Source organism: Orbicella faveolata, unplaced genomic scaffold (assembly GCF_042242905.1).
Source record: "Orbicella faveolata isolate gen_17 unplaced genomic scaffold, um_ofav_v1 contig_4, whole genome shotgun sequence".
Classification (NCBI taxonomy): domain Eukaryota; kingdom Metazoa; phylum Cnidaria; class Anthozoa; order Scleractinia; family Merulinidae; genus Orbicella; species Orbicella faveolata.
Genome location: NW_028301569.1, coordinates 8,143,743 through 8,168,747, shown reverse-complemented (window position 1 = coordinate 8,168,747; position 25,005 = coordinate 8,143,743). Strand labels below are relative to the sequence as shown.

Here is a 25,005-nt window from a genome sequence, read left to right as displayed (position 1 = left end):
GAAAACATGATGGATTTGCCTTGATATTGAGCTCTTTCAGTTGAAAAATGGCTCTTGCTCACCAAGAAGCATGGGCACCCCAATTTTTTTTCCAGTCATTGTAATCAACTAATCATAAGCTTCGCATGAGGAAAGACTGATCTAATTTCTATTGCTGAAAATTGAATAAATAAGAAAAATAGCAGATACACTGGTCTTTTCTATTTTGCAGTTGGTAACCACGTCAAGAAATTTGGTTCAAATTTTTAATCAAGGATTTAGCTTTCTGTCTGAATCAAACTTAAAATGTTTATTTGTGTCCGACACAATGTATTGACTGTAGTTTAATGCGTTTTGTTTGTGAGTCTGGGCTCACAAAGATTTTACAATTACTGGGAATGCGTTTTATAATAAGCATTAAATAATGCCAAAATGGGGCATTTTCAATGCCTCACTGCTCCTTAATGAGCATGGGCACCCCCTTTTTTTATTTCAAAATTGAAGTTATCATATGACAAATATTCAGTGGACAAAGTTTGAACAAAAATCTATTGTCACTTTTATTTCAGAGGAATTACCTTAAGTCATGTCACTAGCCAAAAATTAGTTCATTGACGGGCCTTGATTGGCTGGCAAATGTCGCCGCCACATAAGATTGAAGCGAGACATTTATTGAACTCTTGACTGGAGCAGTTGCGTTCGACTGACGCTATGTTTATCAAGTGTTTCTATTGCGCGACTACAAAGCAAACTGTTGCGAATCACAGGACGTTTTCCTGTTAGAAGGGAGAAAGGAGTGTAACGTGCATTGTAGCTCAAAATGTTGTCTCTCAGTTGAAAAATAAAAGAACAGAAGTTTTATTGACTGACACTATACTTCGCGAATCGTAACTAACACGACTCCACTGTACAGAGTTTGCCTTCAACTTCGTTACCGATATAACGAGCCTGGGCTCCAGTCGCTTTCCACCCGAAACTACTAAATCTACTCGTAAATCAGTTCATCGACGCTAATGACCTGATAGGAGTATAAAGATAATTGCCTGACAGATGAAACTGCTTCCAAGAAATAGATAGAGACAAGCTTTATTTATTCACGGTACAAAATTCGTCAGCTAGGGCCACTACTATTTCAGTTACACATCAACCATCTTCCAAATTTTCTATCAAATTTTGAGCCGAGGTTGTACGCTGATGACACCCACCTTACTTACGCAGGTGATAACGCAGACAATATTCAGTTGCCCCTAAATCAAGATTTAGAAAATGTTCACAATTGGCTGAGAGCAAACAAACTCACTCTAAATATGACTAAAACCGAATTCATGCTTATCGGATCTAGGCAGAGGCTAAGTACTCTCACAGAGTCCCCGAGATTTACAATTAATGATTTTCAAGTTAGCCAGGAATAGAGGGACTATTCAAATTTATTCAGTTTGTTCTGGGTTCCCTCCTCGTTCTGGATTTGCGGTTTCCCAGTTTCCATCCCATCTCAAAACCAGCACGTACAAATTCCTGTTTGATGTGTCTGGTCCAAATATAAATCATTTATCATTTTAGGCAGTTTATACGTCAATTATGTTACTTGCAAAGTGATCTTTGGGACGTTTTCCTGGTTTCTGTAACATAAAGCGACTAGGAGTATTTCTACTCCCCCCTGGATGGGATGCTAGTCCATCGCAGGGTTACACCCAACATTAAGTTCGCCGGTACCCATTTATACACCTGGGTGGAGAGAGGCACTGTGAGAGTAAAGTGTCTTGCCCAAGAACACAACACGATGTCCCCAGTCAGGGCTCGAACCCGGACCGCTCGATCCGGAGATAAGCGCACTAACCATGAGGCCACCACGCCTCCCACAAAATGGTATATACTTTTAGCATTTATATACTTTGCGATCGCAAAGATATATACTGAATATCATCACATTCCACTAAGGATAAGGACGAGTAGCAAAAACTTAAAGAAAAACCTTCCTAGTCTAAAGAACAGTTTACTGTCATTTACAGTAATGAACAAACGGTACTTAACTGTCGCTCGTTTTGCTCACAGGCAACGGATGATCCAGGGGCCCGTTTCTCGAAAGCCCCGGAAACTTTTCGAGCCCTTAAAGCCATTTTTAGTTCATCTGTATCTAAAAACGGAGAAGTGTATACGCCTGAAACTTCTTGTATGAAGGGATATTAAGAAAGAATATGTGAATAAAACAGCTCTGTAATCCTAAGGTTCGAGATTTTTCTATGGTTTTCCGGGCCCGAAAAGTTTCCGGGACTTTCGAGAAACGGGCCCCTGTCCCGACAGACACAAACCTTATTTGGTTTTGTTGATAGCCTAATAACAGGCTGCAAGCAATAATTTCGTTGTAATCATCCTGAGTCATGCTTGCAACAAACACCATACTCGAAAATGCACCCCCCCCCCCTTTAAGCGCCGCAAAAAGAAACACCATTCAGTGTCTATTAAGTTAAACAACAGCATGGTGCTCATTTGGGACACTAGAGTTCTAAATTGGTGCTTATTTGAAAAGGTGTACGCTCTTTCCAATGACGAATCAGTTCGCGCGCGATTTCGCTAAATAGTAAAGTTCGATATACTGCCTGATATGAGGTAAATAGATTTTTGTCAGAATTCAGTTCTGCTAAAGTAATAAAGTTATCCGCTCTTGATTTCTACGACGTGATTGAAGGCGTCTAGCGATGAACAAGTTTTTCTGTCGAAGAATATCTGAATATGCCTGTGATTTAGTCGATCTATTTAAAACCTTGGTTGGGCTGTAGGTCATTTTATAGCCCGGGTCATTTAGCCACATCGAATGTCAAATAACATTTATTTCTGGTTTTATAGTACACTGGACAAAACTGTTCTTGATCGACCTCTTACATCAAAAAAATAAAAGAAGCGAAACTGTCGCAAATAATTTTGTGACTTTCTTAAAATTTATCAAATTCCACACATGGAAAGTTAATTTCAAATTGATGATGCAAGGGAGACTAGCATTACAGCGTTTCCAAATTTTGGTAGCTGAATCACAAAGTATGTCGCAAAATCACGGGGTTTCTTAGTAAAGAGTCACATTGGAAGTGTTGTTCTGAAAAAAACATCAGTACATGTTCCTGCATGTTTGAGGATTTTTGTCCAAGAATTTGACAAGCTAGCACGAGAAAGATTTTGCAACTTATTTGGCCACTAATGTTTCGCACCACGGATCAGGGTACTACTCGAATTGAAGACACACCACGAAAATAAAGTCCACGGGATCTACCAGTTGTTTTGAACTAGTTTAATCAGCACAAGCTAGCTAGTCAACTGAAAGCAAAGGCATACATGTGGGTTGACTATAGCAATTCTAAAAAATCGGATCTAATCTAAAAAAACGAAACAGCAGAAACATTCTCCAACATATTGTCGATATACTCACAATTCTGTAAGGCGTAATCCCATTTAAGACGCGCTATTTTCCTACTTTTGTACAAAGAACACAAACACACTGTTTTGGATAAAAGGATTACTTTCTACTGATCTCTTGATATCCAACTCGCACCAATCCACGAACGAGAGCCATAATCCGATTGGCTACTATAGCAAAAATGGCGGGAATCTCGCGTGTTCGGTTTTATCATTAGGAAAACAAACATAATGTATAAAAATAAACAAAACTCTCAACGAAGTGCAAAACAACTAAAACGTTTTACCGTCTTCAGACATTCATTTTCTTTAAACTGTTCGGCTTGCCGCAATATCGGACTTTCATCTGTTTTGAAGATAGCAGCCTGTAGCTTTTGTTTTTCTTGCCCTTCCGGCTTTTCTTCCCTCCGTGATTTTTTCCTTTTTTACCCAAAATAAGGGAGGGGGCGGGGGGGCGGGGGGCCGTCCCCGGGCCCCTCCTCTAGGTCTGCCACTGATCACAACTTAAATCTCTGATTCTCTAAACCGCTGAGCATCACAGGATTATGGATTATTGCACCTTCCTCGTGCTTTCTCGTCGAATTCATGAAAAAAAGTACACAAACATGTATCGATGTTCTTCGCACAACTATAAGACTAGTTTGAACACTTCGATGTCGATGAAAAACACGTGACTCTGATTCAGTTAGCAAATTTGAATACGCTGTAACGCAAGTTTGTCCAGTGTACTAATTACGACAGAATGAAAGGAAAAGTATAGGTTCCTCGTCCACCGATCCAGGCTTTACGGCATTTTAATAGAGATGCGCCAAATAGAATGTCTGTTTTCTGATCCCTAGAATATACGCTTACTTAAAAGATGTACCTCGTCACTTAAAAGGCGTGTTTCTTCTCTTTATAAAAGGTTTCGGTCTTCACTTAAAAGATTTAAGTATTTACGAAACCAACAGGCCAGGGAAGTATTGTTGGAAAATGTAATTTCTGACGATTGAGGGACGAATTAGTCGGAAATTATTATTCTGACGGCACGTTGGAGAGACTCGAGGTACATAACGGGATGGTTAGGGACTATTTAAAGTTTTCGGCGAGAGATTTCAGTCTTTCTAGGTCGGTCAGTCGTAGTGATTGCCCAATTTCTTTTTTATGATTATGTTTCCGGATTTGATCAACCTGTGTAAATAATTGTAGAATTCCCTTTCCTCGGGGTCTTGTGCTGCTGCATTAGATGAGGAATACGTTTCCACATATTTTTTTAGGTAGGTAGGTAAAGTCTGCGTACGAGCCAAGTGGTCCATCAGGCCAGAGCTTATCCCGGTTTCTGTAGCATGAAGCGACTAGGAGTATTTCTACTCCCCCCTGGATGGGATGCTAGTCCATCGCAGGGTTACTCCCAGCATTAAGTTCGCCGGTACCCATTTATACACCTGGGTGGAGAGAGGCACTGTGAGAGTAAAGTGTCTTGCCCAAGAACACAACACAATGTCCCCGGCCAGGGCTCGAACCCGGACCGCTCGATCCGGAGACGAGCGCACTAACCATGAGGCCACCGCGCCTCCACAAATTATTTTTTTGGCCACATATAAAGGGTGTTTTTTTGTGGTCTTCCGGTGTAGTACAGGTTCTAATTCTTGGAATCATTAGTTAAATTTGTGAGGTGAACATTAGGATACATTGAATCTGACGGCTGACTGACACATCCTCAATAAACTTTTCACATGGAATGTCTCGTGTGAGTGTAGTCAGAATGGACTTGGAGTGCCACGTCATATTTCGATTTGTTTTTAATGTTTCCGCGTCATAGTTTGGCCGAGGAAATTCTTTCCGAAAAACCAACATTCTTGTTTTCAATTCTAACATTACTGATAGTGTAGAGATAAACGAAACATATTTGAATGACCCAGCCTTCATCTATCTTTTTCTTTTTACATTATTCATATAAGTCCTGCCTTTGAAATACCTTAAGTTAATCAAATTACTTCAGCGTTTATTATTAGTTTAGTGTCAGTTAACCATGTCGTTTCTGAAGTCAATCCATCATTTTATCTAGAGAGACAGACATCATTGCCTCCATCGATACCTGAAAAAAGAACAAAATTTAAAGTTGTAATAAATTCGCCACTTTATAAAACGAGAAGAAATCTGGGACGCGTCTCATCTCGCAGTGGCTTCTGGGATAGTTACTGGGGGTAGTATCTTGTTTTGTCCCTAGTAACGGTCCCACAAGCCACTGCGAGATAAGAATAACCCCAGTTTCCCGTCGTTTCTAAGTGACGAATTAGCATGGGGCAAGAAAATTGATGCAATGTTGTTGCCATTTATTTAGACTAAATGAAATTCAGTAGGTAGAATTTCACATACTTGTTTGCAAAATCAATGTTGCCCATAACAAGAACATTTTTTTTTGGGTGCGGAACCAAAATTACGAGGACATTCACATAACAGTGAAGTTTACGGAACCTTTCGCTTATAGCGCTGGAGACGTTTGCTATGATTACCCCTGCTTGTAACGTGTATAGCTAACAGACCCTCTGTATAAAACGAGTATAGAAAACTGATGTTTTCGCTCAAACTGTCGTTTCACTTTACAAGGGTATAATGCTGTGTGCTGTGAGGCCGTATCAGTTAATTGTACATGTGCGCGGCCGCACGACCATAAGGTTACGTCTGTGTACGAACCAAGTGGCCCATCAGGCCGGAGCTTATCCTGGTTTCTGTGGCATGAAGCGGCTAGGAGTATTTCTACTCCCCCCCCCCCCCCCCCCCCGTGGGTGGGATGCTACTCCATCGCAGGGTTACCCCCAGCATTAAAAAATTAAGTGTCTTGCTTAAGAACACAACGCAATCAACGCAATGTCCCCGGCCAGGGCTCGAACCCGGATCACTCGATCCGGAGACGAGCGCACTTACCTTGAGGCCACCGCGCCTCCCACTTACACGGTCATAAAGCGGTACAAAAAGATCGTATTGGAAATTATAAACAGTTCATCAATGTTTCTGCATTTGTAACGATCCTTAAAATCGTACTGCGACGAGAATGGAACTCGCATAATAATATTTGTTTATTTAATATTTATTTCTCCCGCCCAAAGAAAGAAAAGAAAAAAAAATCCCTGATGATACAAAATTGATATTAGTTAGGTTTTCTGTAGTTTCTTACTAGGTACAGCAACATCTGTCTTTAAGCCGGTTACAAGAAAAACCAGGACATTCCACCTTGCCTGATGGACAAGGCTTATTTTTTGTTGATGCAATCCGCAATAGGCCCAAGACAAACCCCTGTAAAGAGGAAAACATTCGTTTAACACAAGAGTCACACCCCTGCAATCATTTAATTGTCATTGTCATGTCCAAACCACAGTTAGTGAAAACAAAATTTAAACAATGATATGGTAGTCATAAATACACGCGAAGAAACACTCACTGCGTTTGGCAAGAACATGTTTTCCACTCTTCTGTTGGGATTCTGGGTGCGCACCTTGCGTTGTAATGGTTGCCAGAATTATAATCAGCAGGGACAGTTGAAGATTGGAGTACATTGTCGTACGTACGTTTACTGTCTATACTGCAACAGAAAAACAATCTGAAGACATGATTGATCATCGCAGTTATATACACAACTTAAGCAGTTGTGAAATTAAAGACTGAAAAAGAATTCAGGCTTGAACAGGATCGACTGACGGGTTTGAACGGTGCAGCACCAGTGTTATGCACCTGTATCGCAGAGGTCATGGGTTTGAATCCCGTTCAAGCCTGATTTTTTTTTTCGGGCTTTAATTTCGCAACAACTGTCTAAGTTGTGTGTACAACTGCGATGATCAATCATGTCTTGAAATCTTTCTCCGCAGTTCAAATGAATGATTTTCATCTCTACCTAGTTAATAATAATAATAATAATAATAATAATAACTTTATTTAAGTTAATAGCGTAGTTTGTTTTGTAAACTCCCATCCACTGGATGGCGATTGATTCAGTGGATATCATTTGCTATCCGGCTTTGAACAACGGGAGGAAGACTTGTTAGCCTTAATCTTTCTACCCCAGTCTCATGGTAACACCCTTTCTCCAGCTGAGTAAATATCATTAGACAATGTCACATTAGGGTAAATCAGTGATCATTAAATGTATACTTTTATCAAACTGTTGACGTTTGCGAATCAGAATCTTTAATAAGTCTCTTTACAAGAGCTTAAAACAGTCAGTAAAAACAAAGGAAAATACGAAGAGCTTTTTTAAGCTTGAAGGACAACTCAAACAGAGTTTTACCTAGTTACTAACGAGAGCGTGGCTGCAGGGAGGGCTTCCACAGTATGAAAACTCCATAGTACCACTTGCAATTCATAAGATATCAATAGCCATTTAAGCTTTGATTTGAATATATGTTTTCTTAAGTGTTATATCGTGTTATATCTAAAATTCGTTTTCTAATGTAGGACCTTTCCGTAGTATCACTCATTAAGTGAAAATGTCTCCTGGAAGATTGTGGTATTAAATTGTTCCAGGCCTTCTTCAAGCTTAGACAACAAGTTGAGTGAATTTTTAGCCTCAATGGCGAAAAGAATTCTCTGTAATGATACATTTGAAACAAAACTTTTGCCTTGGTTTGTTGAATCAATGCTTGATCAGATTATTTCCTACCTTTTCGTTGGAACTTGTGGTAGATCACAGTATGATGACAAATTACCACTTTCTTCAAGTACTGAGTGAAAACCGCGAAAGCTGCTCTGTGATTTAAACCCCTTCGGCCCCCTGTGATTTATTCCATTACCTAAAGTAGTCTTGGTTTGTGATGTGGATAACAAAGGCATTCCTCTATGTTAGCATCGTCACGTTGACTACAAAAACATAATCGTCTGGGATGCGTCTACTTTTGAACATCCCTCAAACATGGTGCATATTTTATTTCCAAACGGGTGAGATTCCGTTATTCCTATTTCAATGTTTTTTTGCATTTTTGTGACAGAGAAGCTTTCTATTCTCTTTCGCTTCGCTCAGCCGAATAGAAAACAACGCTTATAAATGTATAGAAAATTCTCTCCTTCGGAGTACTCGACTGTACATTGAAATAAGGTGACTTATTGGCTCTTAATGATGTGGCAGTGTTCAGAAACTAATGCATCTTTATGTGTAGCTGCTGTGATTCACCGCACCACTTGTAGCTACTTGTGTGGTGTAAAATTCTTTGTCAGGGCAATAAATGGAAGGCAATTCTTCATTTTAGATCCCTTTGGCAATTTTATTATGACAACTAAAAGAAGCTTTCCAATATTTTTCATGCCTGAAGCGTGTGGAGTGGCCTTCAATATTGAGGATCATGCAACAGACAGTATGATTATGAAATTGATTAGTATTTACAGAGTCAAAATATAAAACTCTAAATTTAATCTAAACAGCACGAATGTTAATTGAAGTAAAAGGAAAAGGTTACATTCAATCAAACGAATAACATTTTGTCAGTTCTCAGTAAATCTGACCATAAATGTCAGTTTTCAGTTAAGTTTTCGGGTATTTGTCAGCTGTCAGTGTTCTTTGGCTAGTTAACCCCATCCAGACCCTACCGCTGTGCCGGCCCACCTTCTCATAGCCCGAAGTGTCTTTGGTCAGCGAGCGCCTTTCACCGTTTTCCGGTAATTCCCGCCGCACCCGTGCTTCTAATTCTCAGTTGTTTGTCTGTGTTGGCGTATTTCGTGAATTGTCGGCTGTATACAAACGTTCATTTTTCGTTTCTCCACGTTTGCCTGTTGGGGATCAATGCAGAAAAGGTAGGCCCTTTGGAACGATTTGCACATGAAGATGAGCGGCAAAAGGGCTCGTAATGATGCAAGTGACAGTTCAATTAAAACAAGAAATGATCTGCCTTGCGATGTAGGCCTACCTAATTATTAGGTAAGCTTATATAAAAGCAAATCATTAGGTAGAGTGGTAATCAACCGGATCTAGAATGCATTGAATAGCGTGCTTAGGAAGGAACAGGCCGGATTTAGGCAGGGACGAAGTACCACCGAGCAGCTTTTTATCCTCAGAAACACACTGCAGCAAGCATGTGAATGGAGGGCACCCCTGTATGCACATTTTATCAATTTCGAAAAGGCGTTTGATTCCATCCACTGAAGTAGCCTATGGAACATTGTGATGGCCTATATGGTATGCCAGAGAAGGTTATAAATGTAGTGAAGTCTATGTATGAAGTATTTGAACGTGCAGTGATGGATGAAGGTGAACTGACAGGCTGGTTTAGAATATCATCTGGAGTGAAGCAGGGCTGTGTCATGTCGGGGTTTCTGTTTCTTCTTGTCTTGTGGATTGGGAGATGAGGAAAACAACAGAGCGGTGAAGAAAAGGCATTAGGTGGGACTTCACACGTGACAATGTGGGACACTGCGGGACTTTGCAGATGACATTGCGCTGTTGGCAAGAAAGATCCAGTTACTGCAGGGTGGTGTTAGGGTGGAGACAAGAAGTTAGAAGAGCAGTATGAAGACTTAGAAAGACCTGGATGAGGACAGTACAGGAAGATCGGCGGCAGGCAGGGTGAATTGACTGGAACACCATGAGAGCGGTAGCACAGTACAGTGGAAACAGAATGTTACGGCCTTATGCGCCTACTGGCATAAAGAGCATTGATAATGATGACCTAATTATTACTACCAAACACTGATACCCTTTTTGACAACCAGGTCCCTGAAAACCAATTGCACAGTTTCTGCTATGCAACTTGGCTTGCAACTTTGCATTGTGGCAATTGTATCAACATAGAAAGTCCTAAATGAGTTTAGGTACGAGTTTTGTTCAGAGGTTTGTTTACCTAGACAATAATCTGATCTTTTAGCTCCTTGCTACTTATGATCCTCATTTTGATGATCTGAAAATGGCCCCCCCCGCCCCCCCCCCCCTGTGCTAAAGGCATATTATGGTAATTACAATTACCATGATGTACTTCATAGAGGCCAGGCAATTCGGGTTATCAATGCCCAATTTTGGTTGATTCTGATGAGTGGAGGCAGTGTGGAGGTCCAACCCTTGTAAGTCATGATAATAAGCTTTGTCTTACACATGTTTACCTAGTGCGATTTGTGATGATGCAAGAGCAGGACCAATCATCGGCTGGAAACCTTCATGGACAATCAAATCAAGAGGATTAAACTTTTGAAAATAATTGTTTATTAGTATAAATCTACTAGGGCTCTATCACGAATGCCGTTCTCTGATTGGCTACGCTGCTCACTATCTATTCTATGATAGCGTAGCAGACTGTGCCCTTGTTAACAAAATAACGGTCGTTTCTTGGCGTTTTCAAAGCGTCTGTGAAGAGGATTCAGATAAAGTTTTGATTTATACTAGATTTATACTAAAACAATTAGATTATGAGCTGAAGAGCTCAAGAACTCAATGACTTCGCGTGATAGTTGACGAGAGATCACGCGATAGAAATCTCAAGCTCATAATCTAATAATGTTTAATAGCGTAGTCACATCACCAGCTGTAAGCTGAGGGAATGTGGGAATGCCACTGCGGTTCATGCTAAATCATCAGGCAAAGCATGTTTGGAGGCAGCTTATCCAGCGTCAGTGTCAGTAGATGCTGTACTAAAAACTGGTTAAGTAGTCAAACCACAGCCAAAAAATAATTACCGGTAACTCTTACTTTTGAAAAGTTTGATGTGAAAACGCGAGAATGGAAAGAGGTTATGTAAAAGGAACTTAGAACTGAATTTTCCTCTGGTGCCTTTTGAGATGCCTACCTAGCATCAGCAAGCAAACAAACTGGACAAAACCAGCAATCAGGCCAATGGATTGTGAAAACCTTGGCGTAAACAGGTGCTGATGCATGCTGTGGCTTTAAGGTATCTTGCAAAGGAACTTTGAACTTAAAGCCTCTTTGCAATTTGGGGAGCGTTTTCGATATAACCGATGCTTCTACACCACTTACAATGGCCAGTCTGCTACTATAGAAGTGTATGTACCTGGCTCATTTGTCAGGTTGGATTTCTTTTTACAAAACCTTTCTTTTGAAAATAGCATTACATTTTTTGACATCTTACGTAACACTAGTGTTGAAATTCCCTACACGATTACCAAACTCATTTCTAACTTGTAAGTTTATTTGGTTTTCACAGGCACAAATAACAAAAACTCCTTTCTTTAATCGTACAAGTAATAACTCATGTGACCTTTCGGTAATACATGGACCATAATTGTCACATTTACATTAATGACTGATTATAAAATTTGGAGTCCCATTACACTTAAAGGAGCTTAGTCACGGTATTTTAAGTTATTTTGGCGTCGTACAAAGTCACCTTTAAATTGAAGGAAACCTGAAAATAATAGTTTACTAAGAGAGAAAAACTCTGTTCAAAGAGATAATAAGGATGATTAAAAGGGATTAACACGGATTACAATTGACAAACTTGAAAGTTAGGAGGTTGGCAGTCTACATGCGATAGACTGTAAACAATATTAATTTGTGACTCTGAGGTAAACTAGGTGTATCATCAGTCTTTCAGTTGAAAGTACCACTTTGTTTCAAATAATAAACTTTTATTAATTAACTAAAAAAATGAATACTAATATATTAATTCTCTTTTGTCTTAGAAATTGCATCATATGTGTCATACGTGATATTAGAAAACAAATATTAATTTTACAACATCAGTGATCGTTTTTGGTCTTGGCTAAGGCATTTATCCTTTTGTATCCTTTTTGCTAGTCATATTATGTAAATGTTAATTAAGAAGTAGAAACATGTTGAGCTATAGAAAAACAAGTGGAAGTTTGGGACACTGAGGAATGCTGTGGGAACGTAAGCCCCAGGTGAATGTTTCGACTACTTTTTCAAGTTCACTTGTTTATTTTGATAATCAAAATTTTAATTCTCCTTGCTTGTGCCATCATGCATTACAGCAACAGTTCCTACTCAAGTTACCTTTTTCTACTGAGTTACAGAGGGAAAGCTTGTCGTGCACCCGCCTACATGTGCTTTCTTACAGTTTGTTTCCTTTTTAAGCGATGACGTATTGTGTGACGTCATCGCTTTATGCTGGCAAGCATGCATTCCTTTGGATAGTGATTTCGCATAGTTTGTCGCGCTCATGTCCGTGCGCTTATGTCGCGCACTTTTTATCCCCCTGTGAAAGCGAAATGCACTCTGGGAGTTCCTTTGCTGCTTTCCTTAGCTGTTTGTAGGTTCAGCGGAGTGCTTTTAATTGGAGCTTTTAAAAGAACATTTAGGGGTGGATTTTGGTTTAAACAGTATCGGATAAATTTGCGTTCACGGGCAAACTCATAATAAGAACATATCCTCCATACATACAAGTTTAGATAGACAAGTAAGTCGCACAGGCGATAGGTGAAGGCTTTGCGGCTTTCCTTTGCTGTTTGTAGGATCAGCAGACTGCTTTTAATCGATATGACAAGTATACAGTTAAAACAACAAATTAATTTCAGGTGAGGTAATTAGTGTTGCCAAATATTTTTAAAGATAATAAGGTGTCGATTTCTGAGAGAGTAACATTCCTTTGCGGGTTGCCTTTGCGGCTTTCCTTTGCTGTTTGTAGGATTAGCTGAGTGCTTTTAATTTCAGCTTTTGAATGAAGATTTTGGGGTTGATTTTGGTTTATACAGTGTCGGATAAATTTGCGCTCGCTGGCGAACTCTTAATAAGAACATAATCGTCCATACGTACAAATTTAGATAGACAAGCAAGTCGCACACGCGATAGCTGAAGGGTCTACATAAAATTTACGGATTGGTAGTCTTGAAGTGAATTGAATGAGCATTGTATGAGCACTGAAATATACAGTTTACAGTAGTGATAATGAAGTAAGGGTACGATTCATTTGCAGTTTTCAATTTTTTATGAAGTTTTGGAAATGTGCTGTTTTATATTTTGTCAACGAAAGAGTGGTTGTGATTAAACAATCGATAATCGTTTTGTCAGGGTAAAGACTTATAATGAGATATCTTCGATACATACAGTTTTAGATAGACAAGCGCGTCGCACACCCGATATGACAAGTCAAGAGAAAATGATTTTCTCTTGGACAAGTATATGGTTAAAACAACAAATTAATTTCCGGTGAGGTAACTAGCTTTGCCAAATATCTTTAAAGATAATAAGGTGTTGATTTCAGAGAGAGGAACTTTTCAGCGGAGTGCTTTTTATTTGGGTTGGTACATTTCGCTGACCCCCAGCACATGGACTAACAAGATGGACCTGGTACATGAACTACTTGAATGAACCACCAATGGACTACCCTAAGTGTAAACCCCTAAAATTTCTAACCCAAAAGTTTAAGAATCAGTTTGTCTGCTCATGTTCCAATCTTCTAGGAACAATTTTTAAACTTCATCGCTTGTGCATGTATTGCGTGCCGTTTATTTTAATTTGGAAAACACATCGCATTACTTACCATACAGCACTCTACTTTCTCAATTTTCTACTTTCCCTACAATATACTACTTCCAGAAAAATACCTACATTACTTTCAGAACAATACTTGCAATATTTACATTACAATACTTGCTCTACTTACAAAATTATGATACTAGCAATACTTACGCTATGTACAAATAATACAAAATAATACAACATTAACTCTCCTTACAAGTGGGTTATAATACTTACTCACAGTAAGATACAATACTCTCTACTTTCAGTATGATTATTAATATTTATATACTATACAAATAGATTATTTTGCTCTAAAAAATAAAAAATAAAAAAAGTATTATTTTTGTATAGTAAGGTACTATTCTTATTCTACTTTGCACTGACAATATTATGTCTACTTACTCTACATATAAATTTGTTTCAATATGCTGCTTTATAATGCACTACGTTGTATGGTGTTTCTTTTGTAAAAATAAGCCAACATTAAGTATTTTATAGTAGGACCTTGACTACTAGTATACCAATGCAATCTGATTGGCTGAGCTACTTGTATACTAGTGGCTATTAGAGTGAAGTGGCTGCAGGTCGTCCACATAATTGCAATGTTGGCAATGTTTTTTTGTTAAACTAATGTTTTGAGAAAGATACTTCATAAATATTACTGGATGATGAAATTCTCAAGAACATGAGAGAAAGGAAACTGACCATTATGTGACATTTCTCAATGAACTAAATTATGAGCATGCATGCACAAGTGCAAGTTTCAGAAAGCAATGCAATTTGTTTGATTTTTCTAGAGCGTGAAGTTTAATTCGCTATGCTGAGAAAGGGTTTCCAAATTGTTATTTGCTTTGAATTATTTGAAATTGTTGTTAGAATTCTTCGAAAACAATTAGATTATTTGCTCTCGATAACTATGAGGTGATAGTAATTGCTGAGGCCAAATACCTTATCAACTATCACCTCATAGAAATCTTGAGCTTATAATCTAATTGTTTATTAGAAGACAGACAATATATACTATACAGTTAGTACTTCTCACAACATATTTATTGTTTTCTGTGAAAGATAATGCCACTTTTTTGAAAATGAATTAGTTTTGCTGGATAACACTGATAATACAGGGTGTTTACTGACTGACCACATGCAATTTCTGTTCGAAGCTGAGTAAAAATGATACAAAATTATAATTTCATCCTATTCAACATTAATACATGTAACCATTCCGTTGTTCCTTATAGCCTAAAATGTGACCCAGTTGCTTACTTAGTTCTCACAAAGACTTCTGCCAAAAAACAATGGTTCTATTTTTTTCAAATTACAGGTTGCCCATACTAATATTACTTTTCCAGGCTCAGAGATTACTGAAAAGACAGCATAAATATAATTCTGAAAAAAGCTACCCTTTTATATCACACCCCTGCAATTAAATAGTTAGTCTCACATTAGCTACTACTGAACATGTAATTTAACCAAGAGAATATCATTTTTCTCTTGATTTAACCCATTGTAGCTACTCAACTTCTTGCTCACAATAAAGTTTTTTTACATGCAAGATTTTTCTTACATTTTCTTGTTGCTTTGCAAAGCACTAACCCTTTAATTTGCACAGTTTTTCACCCAGTTTTGCAATAACTGCCACAAGTCCTGCCGCCCCATTTCATGGAAAACACCCAACAACACTTCAACGGTGGCCTCATTACCCTTTCGTTTGAGCCATGTATTTAAGAGTTCACAGGTAGGTTGTTTACTACTACTGAGGTTGTAAATCTCCTGCGGAGGAAATTGAAGCTTCTCACCCAAAAGGCGGTAGTCATCGAAGGCTCTGCTTAGGATATCCAGGTTTGTGCAAAGACAATGGTAGATTTTCCCTGGAATATGATCAATAGTTTGTTTTCGTTTGTCAGGTGTAGTATTTGGCAAACAGTCCTGGGAAGCACGTATGTGTTGCTCCGTTGGTGTTTCATGATCATGTGGCTCTAAGGGCACAAGCAGTGGAGTGCCTGGTTCCTGATGTATGCTTCTGCAGCCAGGGCTACTGCTTGCTCCATCATTAAATCCTGTGTTGTAATCTGACGCTGGAGGCATGGACCCAGATGCAGACAGAGACACAGGTTTGGCATCACAGGCAACATCGCTTGTGGACTGTTGTTTATGTTTACATGTTAAATCAGTTCTTTGCAAGTTCTTGTCTGCTATAGAACTGGAAGTATAGTGAATCTGTCCTTCCCTAGGGGATTTAATTAGACATTCATGTTCTGTCTCTAATGGCCATGTGTTTCTGGAAGAGAGAGAACTTTCTTCAAGCAGAAAATCCGTGGGTTCCTCTATTGATAACACCACTGACGTTTTAGCTCTCTCTAGCTTGGTAATCATCTCATGGTAACTGAGACCTTTAACTGACTCTCCATTAATTGCTGTTATTTTGCATCCTGGGTTGAGGTATTGGCACATCGCAGCAGGTGTCTGACCAGCAAAAATGTGTGTGATAATTGCGCAGGGTTGTTCAAGCTGATTCTGTACAAAAATATTGGAGTTGACATAAATTATTGATAGATGGTTGGTAGTCTAATGTGCTGAGCTCTGGATCCAAAGGCCTGTTATGTACTTCAAGCCCAATTGAGGGAACAGTGGTGACATCATGACAATGATGATGATTGGAGTGTATTTAGTGGGGGGGGGGACTCCCAAATAAAAAGGACAGGGATGCTCATCGGAAATTTTAAAAAGAAGGTTCCCCTAAGAGGTACCAATATCCTGTTTTGTGAGTGTGGCTTGAAATTCTTTTCATCCATAAAGGGTTCCAATTCTAAAACAACACCTTATCTCTTGTCATATTTCTTCAGCTCAATACCCTGAAAGGTACTGTAAAAGCTCCTGCTGTGGATCCCGCTGTCCTTTGAAAAGTGAGTTTTAGCAAACCAAGACGGCGACGGCATGGGGAATGTCACCAAATAAAAGGTTTAATGAGCAAAACAATGGTTCTGCACATGCGTTATAATTCTTGGTACTTTTCTTCGCCGTCCTCTGCAAAAGAACAATGTGAAATGACAAAGATGTACGTATTTTGGAGAATGTGTGCCGCAATGGCTAATTTTTCATGTCTTCCTTTGGAATTGAACGCTGTCATTGCATATTTACCCCGAGCAGCTTTTTAGACCAATAGACGTACTGAACAGATCTACACAGTTGCGACATTCGAGGGTAAAATATAAAGACTTTTTTTACAAGGCGTCGTCCAGCAGCATCGCCGTCGTCATTGCTAAAACTCCCTAATATGGGAATCCCCCGGGGCATTTAGAGGGTTGTCTCAAAAACTAACACCAAAGATCTAAGACCTAAGACCCCCTCTTAATCTCCAGGTCTTAGGCCTTAATTTTTGGGATTTTAAAGAGGTCTTAGGTCTTAGTTTTTGAGAGTTAGAGGGGGTCTTAGGTCTTAGTTTTTGAGATTCAGAGGGGGTCGGGTCTTAGTTTTTGAGATTCAGAGGGGGTCTTAGGTCTTAGTTTTTGAGATTCAGGGGGTTCTAAGGTCTTAGTTTTTGAGATTTGGAGGGGGTCTTCAGTCTTAGTTTTTGAGATTCGGAGGGGGTCTTAGGTCTTAGTTTTTGAGATTTAAAAGGAGTCCTAGGTCTTAGTTTTTGAGTTTTGGAGAGGGTCTTAGGTCTTTCAGATCTTAAGTCCTTAGTCATAGTTCTTGTGACACCTGTATTTTAGAGATAACTAATAGCCTACTTATTGCTTATGATTCCACAATACAGGCCAGTACTAGCTCTGAAATTTTGCGAGGGCCAAATGTATGTGAAATTTGAAGCACCTGAAACAGTCAGTCTGTTGAAGGTTATAAAGGAATGGTTTAGGCGGAGCAAGAGAATTGAGACCAGTAGAATTGTCTTCTGGTAATATGCATGGCTCTTCTATGATCAAATTTTGACCGCCAGAAGTTTTGGTTTTAAATGCATTGTTTACCATTTACAAATATCCGTGTAATAAGTTCCAGAGATATTTAAGTTTGAAAAGTGTGTAACAAATGGAAATGAGAGGACTGATGACATCATGCACTCAACCCAATTTTACATCAAGTATATAAGTAGCGCTATCTCAGGTAATTTGCAGCAGAAACCATTGAAACTTGTACCTCCCTGTAAAAGGCACACTTCCTAACTTTATGTACATAGCTGGAACATCCACTAAATAAAAGTGGAAATTTCTTAATGGCCTCCCATTGATGCCAAAGCAAAAAACAAATAGCTAACAATTAATCAACAAGAAACAAAACCATTTGCACACTATTATCCAAGGGCAATACAGTAATATATTCTAGACATATTTTCTGAAACACCAGCCCTAAGCCCGCATTTATAAACGGTTCCAACTTGTAAAAATTGTGCAAGGTGCTGTGGAGCAATAGATCTAAACTTAGGGAGATTTTTTTCATGATGCTGATTACCCTCAATGAAAAGGCACATTTTACCACTTTTGACACTTTTGCAGTTCAAACTATTCTTTTTTGCCTGCTGACTGGAGGAGGGTGATTCTCCAACCTGTTGCAAGCCATGGACTCTTTTCACATGAGACCCTCCGATAGACAATTCCTGCAAAGAAAGTGATGCCAGCGACAAATAACAGAATTCTATAATATTCTTCACCTTTTTGCAGCATGGTTTGCACAGTTTCATTGGCAAACTCACCAAACTTAAGCTTAATTTCTTACCCAGTTAAAAACTCAAGCACCTTTAAAATTTCCGCATCTTTGCTGATTTTCTCGCTGAAAATATCAACCAGGGTTTCTAACAAAAACCGTTTTTTTTGCAAAAGCAACAAGTGTTGAGCCGTGAAGTAAACACTATTTTTTGGGAGAATTTTCTCCCAAATACTCCATGTTCTCCATTTTTAAACATGGCTGGTCACAGCTGTTTGATATTTTTGCGCCTGGAATCCGCACGAACATTATGACTCTGTTCAAGATTTCTTTGTTTTCAAACAGCCAATCAAAAAAATGCAAATTGATTTGAAAATCCTGATGTCCCCAGAGCCCTTCGTTTCTTGTGCCGAGGCCACGCCAGCTAAGAGAAGCGAAAAGCGCTATGGGGACGAGAATTGAGAAGTCTTTAATAATGGAGAGGTCTGGAACCCAGTATGTTGCCATGGTAACAAAACTGTTGAGTTCATATTGGGGAGCAAATTAATTAGACTATAGATCTTATTGCCAAGAATCAACCATTTCAGATACAAAATTGGCTGAGATATCTTTCTTCATCATATTTGATCAAAATTTGGTTGAGTTTGTGATACGATCACTTGACTAATAATTTTGCATATTTTTAAAACTTGAGTATATCTTTGTAACTGAGAAGAGATATTTGAAAATGGTAAACAGTATTTTCCTTCTTGTACAGACTACTTGTCTATGTTTTAAATTGGCTCAAATAGGAAAGATGTGAATATTGCCAGCATAGTAGCACTTTAAGAAGATTTATTCATTTAAGTACCTCAACAAATACAAACAAAAAACTTTGACCAGGATTCATCTTTGGATTGCTCTTAACTGCCCTCAACTCAACTTGAAGACTTCTCCATGCCACACATGGTGGTGAATCAATGGCATGTCTGGTGAGATATCCTTAAAAAACAGATAACAGAAAAACATACAACATTTTCATCGATTTGCATTACACTGCTTTATGGGTGGTGGATAGTTTTATACTTTATGTCTGCAGTTTCCACCCAGGAAATAGCAATTCACAGTGGTGAATCCAGACCCTGAGCTAAGAGGGGAGGGGGGGGGGGGGGGTGTTTTGCTTGCCCTTCCAACTTTTCTTCCTTATGTGATTTCTTCTTTTTTTACCCAAAAGAAGGGGGGGCAGGCTCCCGGGCCCCTCTCCTAGATCTGCCACTGATTCAATCCTGCTTCAAAAACAGTGACAGTCAGCTCTTCACAAAAAGAAACTGATATCCTGTCATCGAAGTGACGATAAACAGCATCATGTATAAGCACAGGTACAGGCTGTGCTTGATGTTGTAGTTAATATTATTTGCATGGCATCAAAGACAGGACAAATCTTGTATGGAACTGACTACATTGCTGTTATACCCCCACAACACATATTTGTCATAGCTTAAGCTATATGCCACTCAATGCACGATTGTGTGTACACACGAGTCAGTACAAAATGTGGACCCCTCTCTCTGGACCCTCTTTTGGACCCCTTCTGGACCCCCATCTGGACCTCCTATTTTTTCTTCAAGAAAATATGGGCTCCTGATTTAAATTATACGATGATGAAGTCTACTTAATCAGTGCAGTGAAGGACAAAGTGAAGAATGAACAAAATATTCGTACAACATTCTGTCTGGAGTAACAAATTTCGTGGAAAGAAGCGTAAAAGAGCAAAGGTATGGCACACCATCATGTCCGCCATTGTCTCTTGACCTTGACCGCTGACCAGTTTTATTCGACCTTGAAAATAGGGTCTGTTTGGGAGGTCCAGATAGAGGGGTCCACGTTTTGTACTGAAAACACCCTTTATGTGGCAACATATATACCATTCTGCCTCCATTTCCTTCTTTCAAAGGTTAGTGTGATCTGCTCCTGTAGATGAAGCTGGTGAATAGTATGTTGGAGCTCTTCAGGTGTCTTGTTTTGAAGTATGTGCCCATTGATTTCAATAACTTTATCTCCTCGTTTTAGACCCTTCAGATCCTTCCTCTGTTGCAAAATCTTGTCAACTAGTGCAAACGTTTTGCTGTTGTCAGTTAAATCCTGAAGGATATAAAACACATAATTCTCTTCAGTACTGCAAAATAGTTTAATAATTATATATCTCTTAGCACGCAGGAACCAGCTGAATTGTAGTCATTTGAAATATCAAGGCATTTGATGTGTTCAAGTCCCAGTCAGGTACAGAAATGAAATGTTTTAGACTTTCCCGGTTGGATAGTAATCATTACAACAAAATGTTGCAATTTGTTGCAGAATTATGTATAAAATTTTTATAAAGTAAAGTAAAGTAAAACTTTATTTAAACAGAGTAGCCCATTCAGCTCAAAGGCTGGTATCCATATGGGCCCTGTACAAATAACATCAGGTTAAAAGTACAAATTTATATACACAGAAAACTTTATAACTATACTTTAACAACTAAAACTGCGTTAAGAATCTAATTACAATACTAAAATACTAAGAGAAACCACTAAGAACTATTGTGATACAACTATAATGCCATTTGTACGGCGGCAGAAAGTCTGTATGTCTTTGGCTTTTGTTATGTCGGTGGACAGCTCATCAAAAATTTTAGCTCCGCTAAAAAGAAACATGTTTTCCCCAAAATTTGATTTCACCCAGCAATAACCTTAACTGCTCTGCTTTGTAGAATAGCTGCCCTTCAGACTGATCAGCTTATTTACACTTTTCAAAATTCATAACAACATAATCATTTAAATTTTTGAAAATTTAAGGTGGCTCTGAACCCTACCCACAGAATTTTTTTAAACTTTGCCAAAAATTTTGTCTTATATATCATGCTTATGAAATGTTGATTCTGTCAAACAATTTCACTGTGCCATTTTTGAATTATAAGCGCCTAAAGCTGTAATTGAGGGTGTTTTTAGCAGGTCATGCTATTGCTATGGTAACCTATTGTGTTATGAAAATGATAACACGTTCACCAATGGTTGGGCAGTTTTTGATACCATGATTGTAGCACAAGATGACAAAAATTGATTATTAACGACCCATCAAAATCTAAGTGCTGGAAACTGTTTTAGCCACCTTAAGGAAAGTAACTTTACACATCATGATTTGAATAACAAAGGCATACAATTTCTTGTCAATTCTACTAACATTAATTGATTCTTCATAGTCTACACATTTTATGTGGCATGTTCTCAAGTCAAGATCTTCACAAAACTTGGTTAAATTGAGTCCAGTCTTGAATGTTTCCCGTGGCTTTATTTTTCAGACATTTTTTTCAGTAAACTAGTCTGATCTATTCACTTATTGAATAGAGTAATATTTTAATTACCGTGTAAAAGATGTCAAGACTAAAAGGCAGGTTCTTGAGTCCTTCTTTAATGTCAAGCTTCACTGGTATTAGATCCCAGAGATTAAACTCTTGTTGTTTCGCTGGCTTTCTTACTCTAAGAATCAGCACATCATTGTGACATTTATTATGTTTCACTCTCTCAATAAAGGTTTTGTCTTTGTCAACAGTACTTGCTCCATTGATTGAAGTAATACAGTCACCACCTTCCAACACATCCAAAGCACTACAGTGACCAGTCGTTTGCAGGCCACTCACAATCCAGTAGTAGAATGATGGAACTCTGTCAGCATCCTAAAGAAATCAAAGTGGCTGTGACCCACTGAACTCAGAAAATAAATAGTAAAAGGGTGTTATAAGGCATTGCTCATTAAAGAACTATTTGTGATGTGAGGGCAGTCTAGCTTTTGAACAAGTCCATAAAGCCTTTTTCCATTCAGGTGTGTGTTGTGATATTTGCAAATGAAAACGTTCAACATTAAGAAACTGTTTGTTACTCAGGCCAACTAGCACCCAATCTTTTCATCTGTAGGATCTAAACTAGTGCCCAGTCATCTTAGCAGAATTCCTTTCGATCACGTCACACACAAAAAGGGTATGTCCCCAGGGAGGGGGGTACTCCCTTATATGGGCTATATAGGTATGTGCGGCCCCAAAGGGTATGGTTTCTCAGCCGTTTTGGTCATAAATAGGGTATTGATTTTAGCCTATTTTGGCCATTTTGGTCATAAATAGGGTATGGTTTTTACACTCTAGCCTTGATATAGGTATGTTTTTAAGAAGAAGCCACTTTTTCATCATTATCAACTTAACCAAAGCCCTTCACAAATTATGTTTACAGTAATTTAACATTGGTCTGAACTAGGGAACTTATTATAATGCAGGTCTGAAACTGGGTTTCAATTAATGGTTAGGTCATAAATAGGATATCGAATATTTGGTCAGGTCATAAATAGGGTAGGGAATATCGCAGATTTTGGTCATAAATAGGGTAAGGGTTTTGAGAAGCCGGCCGCACACCCCCACCCAACTTTTCTGGGAATACCCCCCCAGGGGTATGTCTATGATGAAGACAACATTTTACCATCTATTCTTGGACCTAGAGAGGGTAATAACTCAAGAGCTTTATTTTGAGAGTCCAGGTTATGCAGTAAAATTATGCTTGGTGCATGGCACCCACGTGCAGAGATTGTGTGAGATACTTGGAATCGCTTGAATTCTTTACATTCAATTGCCTGACCTGATCACAGCATTGATCTATTAAGCAATTATGAGCTCGAGATTTCTGTCGCGTGATAGTTGACGATGGCGCAGCCCGAGTCAACTATCACACATAGAAATCGAGAGCGAATAATCTAATTGTTTTAGTTTAAATCTACTAGTCGTTCAAAACTTTATCTAAATAGCTTTCATAGACACCTCGAAAACGCAAAGAAGCGGCGGTCATTCTGTTAACAATCACACACTGCTACGCTACTCACTAACTATCACAGCATAGACAGTGAGTAGCGAAGCCAATCAGAGAGCGGCATTCGTGATAATATACTAAATCGAGTTATTTTTTATCGGTTAAACCCATAGCCGTGTTCGCGGGGCCATGATTCAGCGTAAAAGCATTTCCGTTCTGTGGCAGTAATAATAATGGCTTATAACAACACATCACAGTAAGCTCTTGTTACTGCGACGCTCGCTCAACTAAACACTGCCAACGCTCGAGACGTTCGTGGGCCTTGACTAAGTTATTCATCTTTGTTTCAAGGTTTAAAATTTCCTTCGTGTCGTAGAGACCACTAATCTTCAAGTAATTGAATTTGGTTCCTGTACTTAAATTATCTTAATTCTAATTTGGCATAAAATCTGCAATCTTTGTACATAAGATTACATACTAGTGAAATTGTTCCATGCAGAAAAAATGCCTAGTGTGAGTTGCTGTAGCTTGCGCGAGTAGCCTACGTGTAAGCATGCAGCCTGTCATGTTTGAAACTTACCGCTACTACTGAAATATAGCAATCGAGCTTGAGCACCTTCTTGGTTATTTCTGGGCCAAACGTGGTTAGCTCAGGATAGCAGTAGGCATTGTGTACTATCGGAGACTTGTCTTCTTTTAAGACCACACTAGCCATAGCATGCGCTGCAGAGGTGTGAAAAAGGGCAAGCGCGTACGGCACATAAGTTGAGAATATCGGGGAATCCCCTGTTGAAGGGCCCACCAATCACAAGTCGTCTCGCGTTCCTTCTTTTCAAGAGACTACTGCCCCGGGGGTACCTGTGTCAAGTTTTTGCTAGTTACCTTTTAGATCCTCCACCAAAAATTTGTGGCCAATATAGACCCTATCTTTATAGACACTTTTGGGCAAATGTAATTTTCGCGATCTCAAGTTTATAGTCACTTCCTGTTTACCAAAATGAAGTGATACATTGTTAAACTGAATATAGCATCGCGTTTATTGCAAATATGTCTGGAATATTGTGTTATATATGTGGGTTATTGACCAAGTGTGAGGTCAAGATGGCTGGATATTGGCCAAGTTCTTTTTTTGCGTGTTTATGGACCGAGATGGAGTTTCGGTGCATAAATTCGCCAAAAAAAGAACGAGGCCAATATCCAGCCATCTTGACTGAACAAGCTTGGTCAATAAAGGATTTATTATATGGCTTTCGGGGAAATTTTTCTTGCGGGCCACGGCGGGTAGTCCCGAGCGGGCAAGATAGCTCCATCTTGCCCGCTCGGGTAGCCAATCATAGTGCAGGATTTGATTCATCTTGCCCTCTTACAGAGCTAGCCATATGTAAATAAAACCAATTACAAGCGAGATCTTCAGACCGCGCGCAGAAACTATGCACAGAAAAGAGATTAACAACCCGTCGGTCACGGATCAAATTTGTTTGAGTAGGCGTTTGAATGCCCAAGGGACTCTGCTTCCCTTACGTCGCAAGGAAGACTGCGCTAAGATATTCTGGAGCCAACCCGCGCAGAGACCTGTAAACCATAGTTCCGCATAGTTTGAGAAGGTCAAAACACGGGCTGCTCTATTTTGTAGCTTTAGTAGCTTTTGTAACTTATTCCGTAATCCGTTATCCCACAGTTTCCCTAAACACTGTTGCAATAATCAAAGTGTGGCTGTATCAGAGCTGGATATATTAGATGTAAGGTCTCTAGAGGGAAAAGGTGCCTTATTCGTTGTATGAC

The 25,005-nt window shown here is 39.0% G+C and overlaps 2 protein-coding genes and 1 long non-coding RNA gene across 3 annotated transcripts; 1 reads left to right on the top strand and 2 right to left on the bottom strand.

The window, feature by feature from the left end:
• Positions 1 to 5,271: 5,271 nt before the first annotated feature.
• Positions 5,272 to 8,558, bottom strand: LOC110061697 (uncharacterized). Its single transcript, XM_089275791.1, has 4 exons — positions 8,021 to 8,558; positions 6,806 to 6,946; positions 6,542 to 6,660; positions 5,272 to 5,461 (listed from the first exon to the last, which is right to left on the bottom strand). The coding sequence occupies exons 1-4, from the start codon at positions 8,188 to 8,190 to the stop codon at positions 5,424 to 5,426; spliced, it is 468 nt and encodes a 155-aa protein (XP_089131917.1). The 5' UTR covers positions 8,191 to 8,558; the 3' UTR covers positions 5,272 to 5,423.
• Positions 8,559 to 13,736: 5,178 nt separating this feature from the next.
• On the bottom strand, positions 13,737 to 23,989 carry LOC110061695 (uncharacterized). The gene is made up of 5 exons (XM_020768543.2): positions 23,804 to 23,989; positions 21,798 to 22,109; positions 20,320 to 20,536; positions 19,266 to 19,396; positions 13,737 to 16,291 (listed from the first exon to the last, which is right to left on the bottom strand). Exons 1-5 carry the CDS (start codon positions 23,936 to 23,938, stop codon positions 15,374 to 15,376), a joined length of 1,713 nt encoding a protein of 570 aa, XP_020624202.1. The 5' UTR covers positions 23,939 to 23,989; the 3' UTR covers positions 13,737 to 15,373.
• On the top strand, positions 19,818 to 22,254 carry LOC149101317 (uncharacterized). Its single transcript, XR_016203040.1, has 3 exons — positions 19,818 to 20,348; positions 20,605 to 20,674; positions 21,986 to 22,254. It is a non-coding gene; the product is annotated as an uncharacterized LOC149101317 (long non-coding RNA).
• Positions 23,990 to 25,005: the final 1,016 nt, after the last annotated feature.

Coding starts and splice junctions, on each gene's coding strand:
- LOC110061697 (XM_089275791.1), bottom strand. CDS start 8,190: ATGCCTTTGTTATCCACATCACAAACCAAGACTACTTTAGGTAATGGA. Junction 6,947..8,020: donor CCACAAGTTCCAACGAAAAG/GTAGGAAATAAT, acceptor TTTCTGTTGCAG/TATAGACAGTAAACGTACGT. Junction 5,462..6,541: donor GACAGATGTTGCTGTACCTA/GTAAGAAACTAC, acceptor TTCTTTTTTCAG/GTATCGATGGAGGCAATGAT.
- LOC110061695 (XM_020768543.2), bottom strand. CDS start 23,938: ATGGCTAGTGTGGTCTTAAAAGAAGACAAGTCTCCGATAGTACACAAT. Junction 19,397..20,319: donor AAGGAAATGGAGGCAGAATG/GTATATATGTTG, acceptor CTGTTTTTTAAG/GATATCTCACCAGACATGCC. Junction 16,292..19,265: donor TTTTGTTTGTATTTGTTGAG/GTACTTAAATGA, acceptor ATTTTTGTACAG/AATCAGCTTGAACAACCCTG.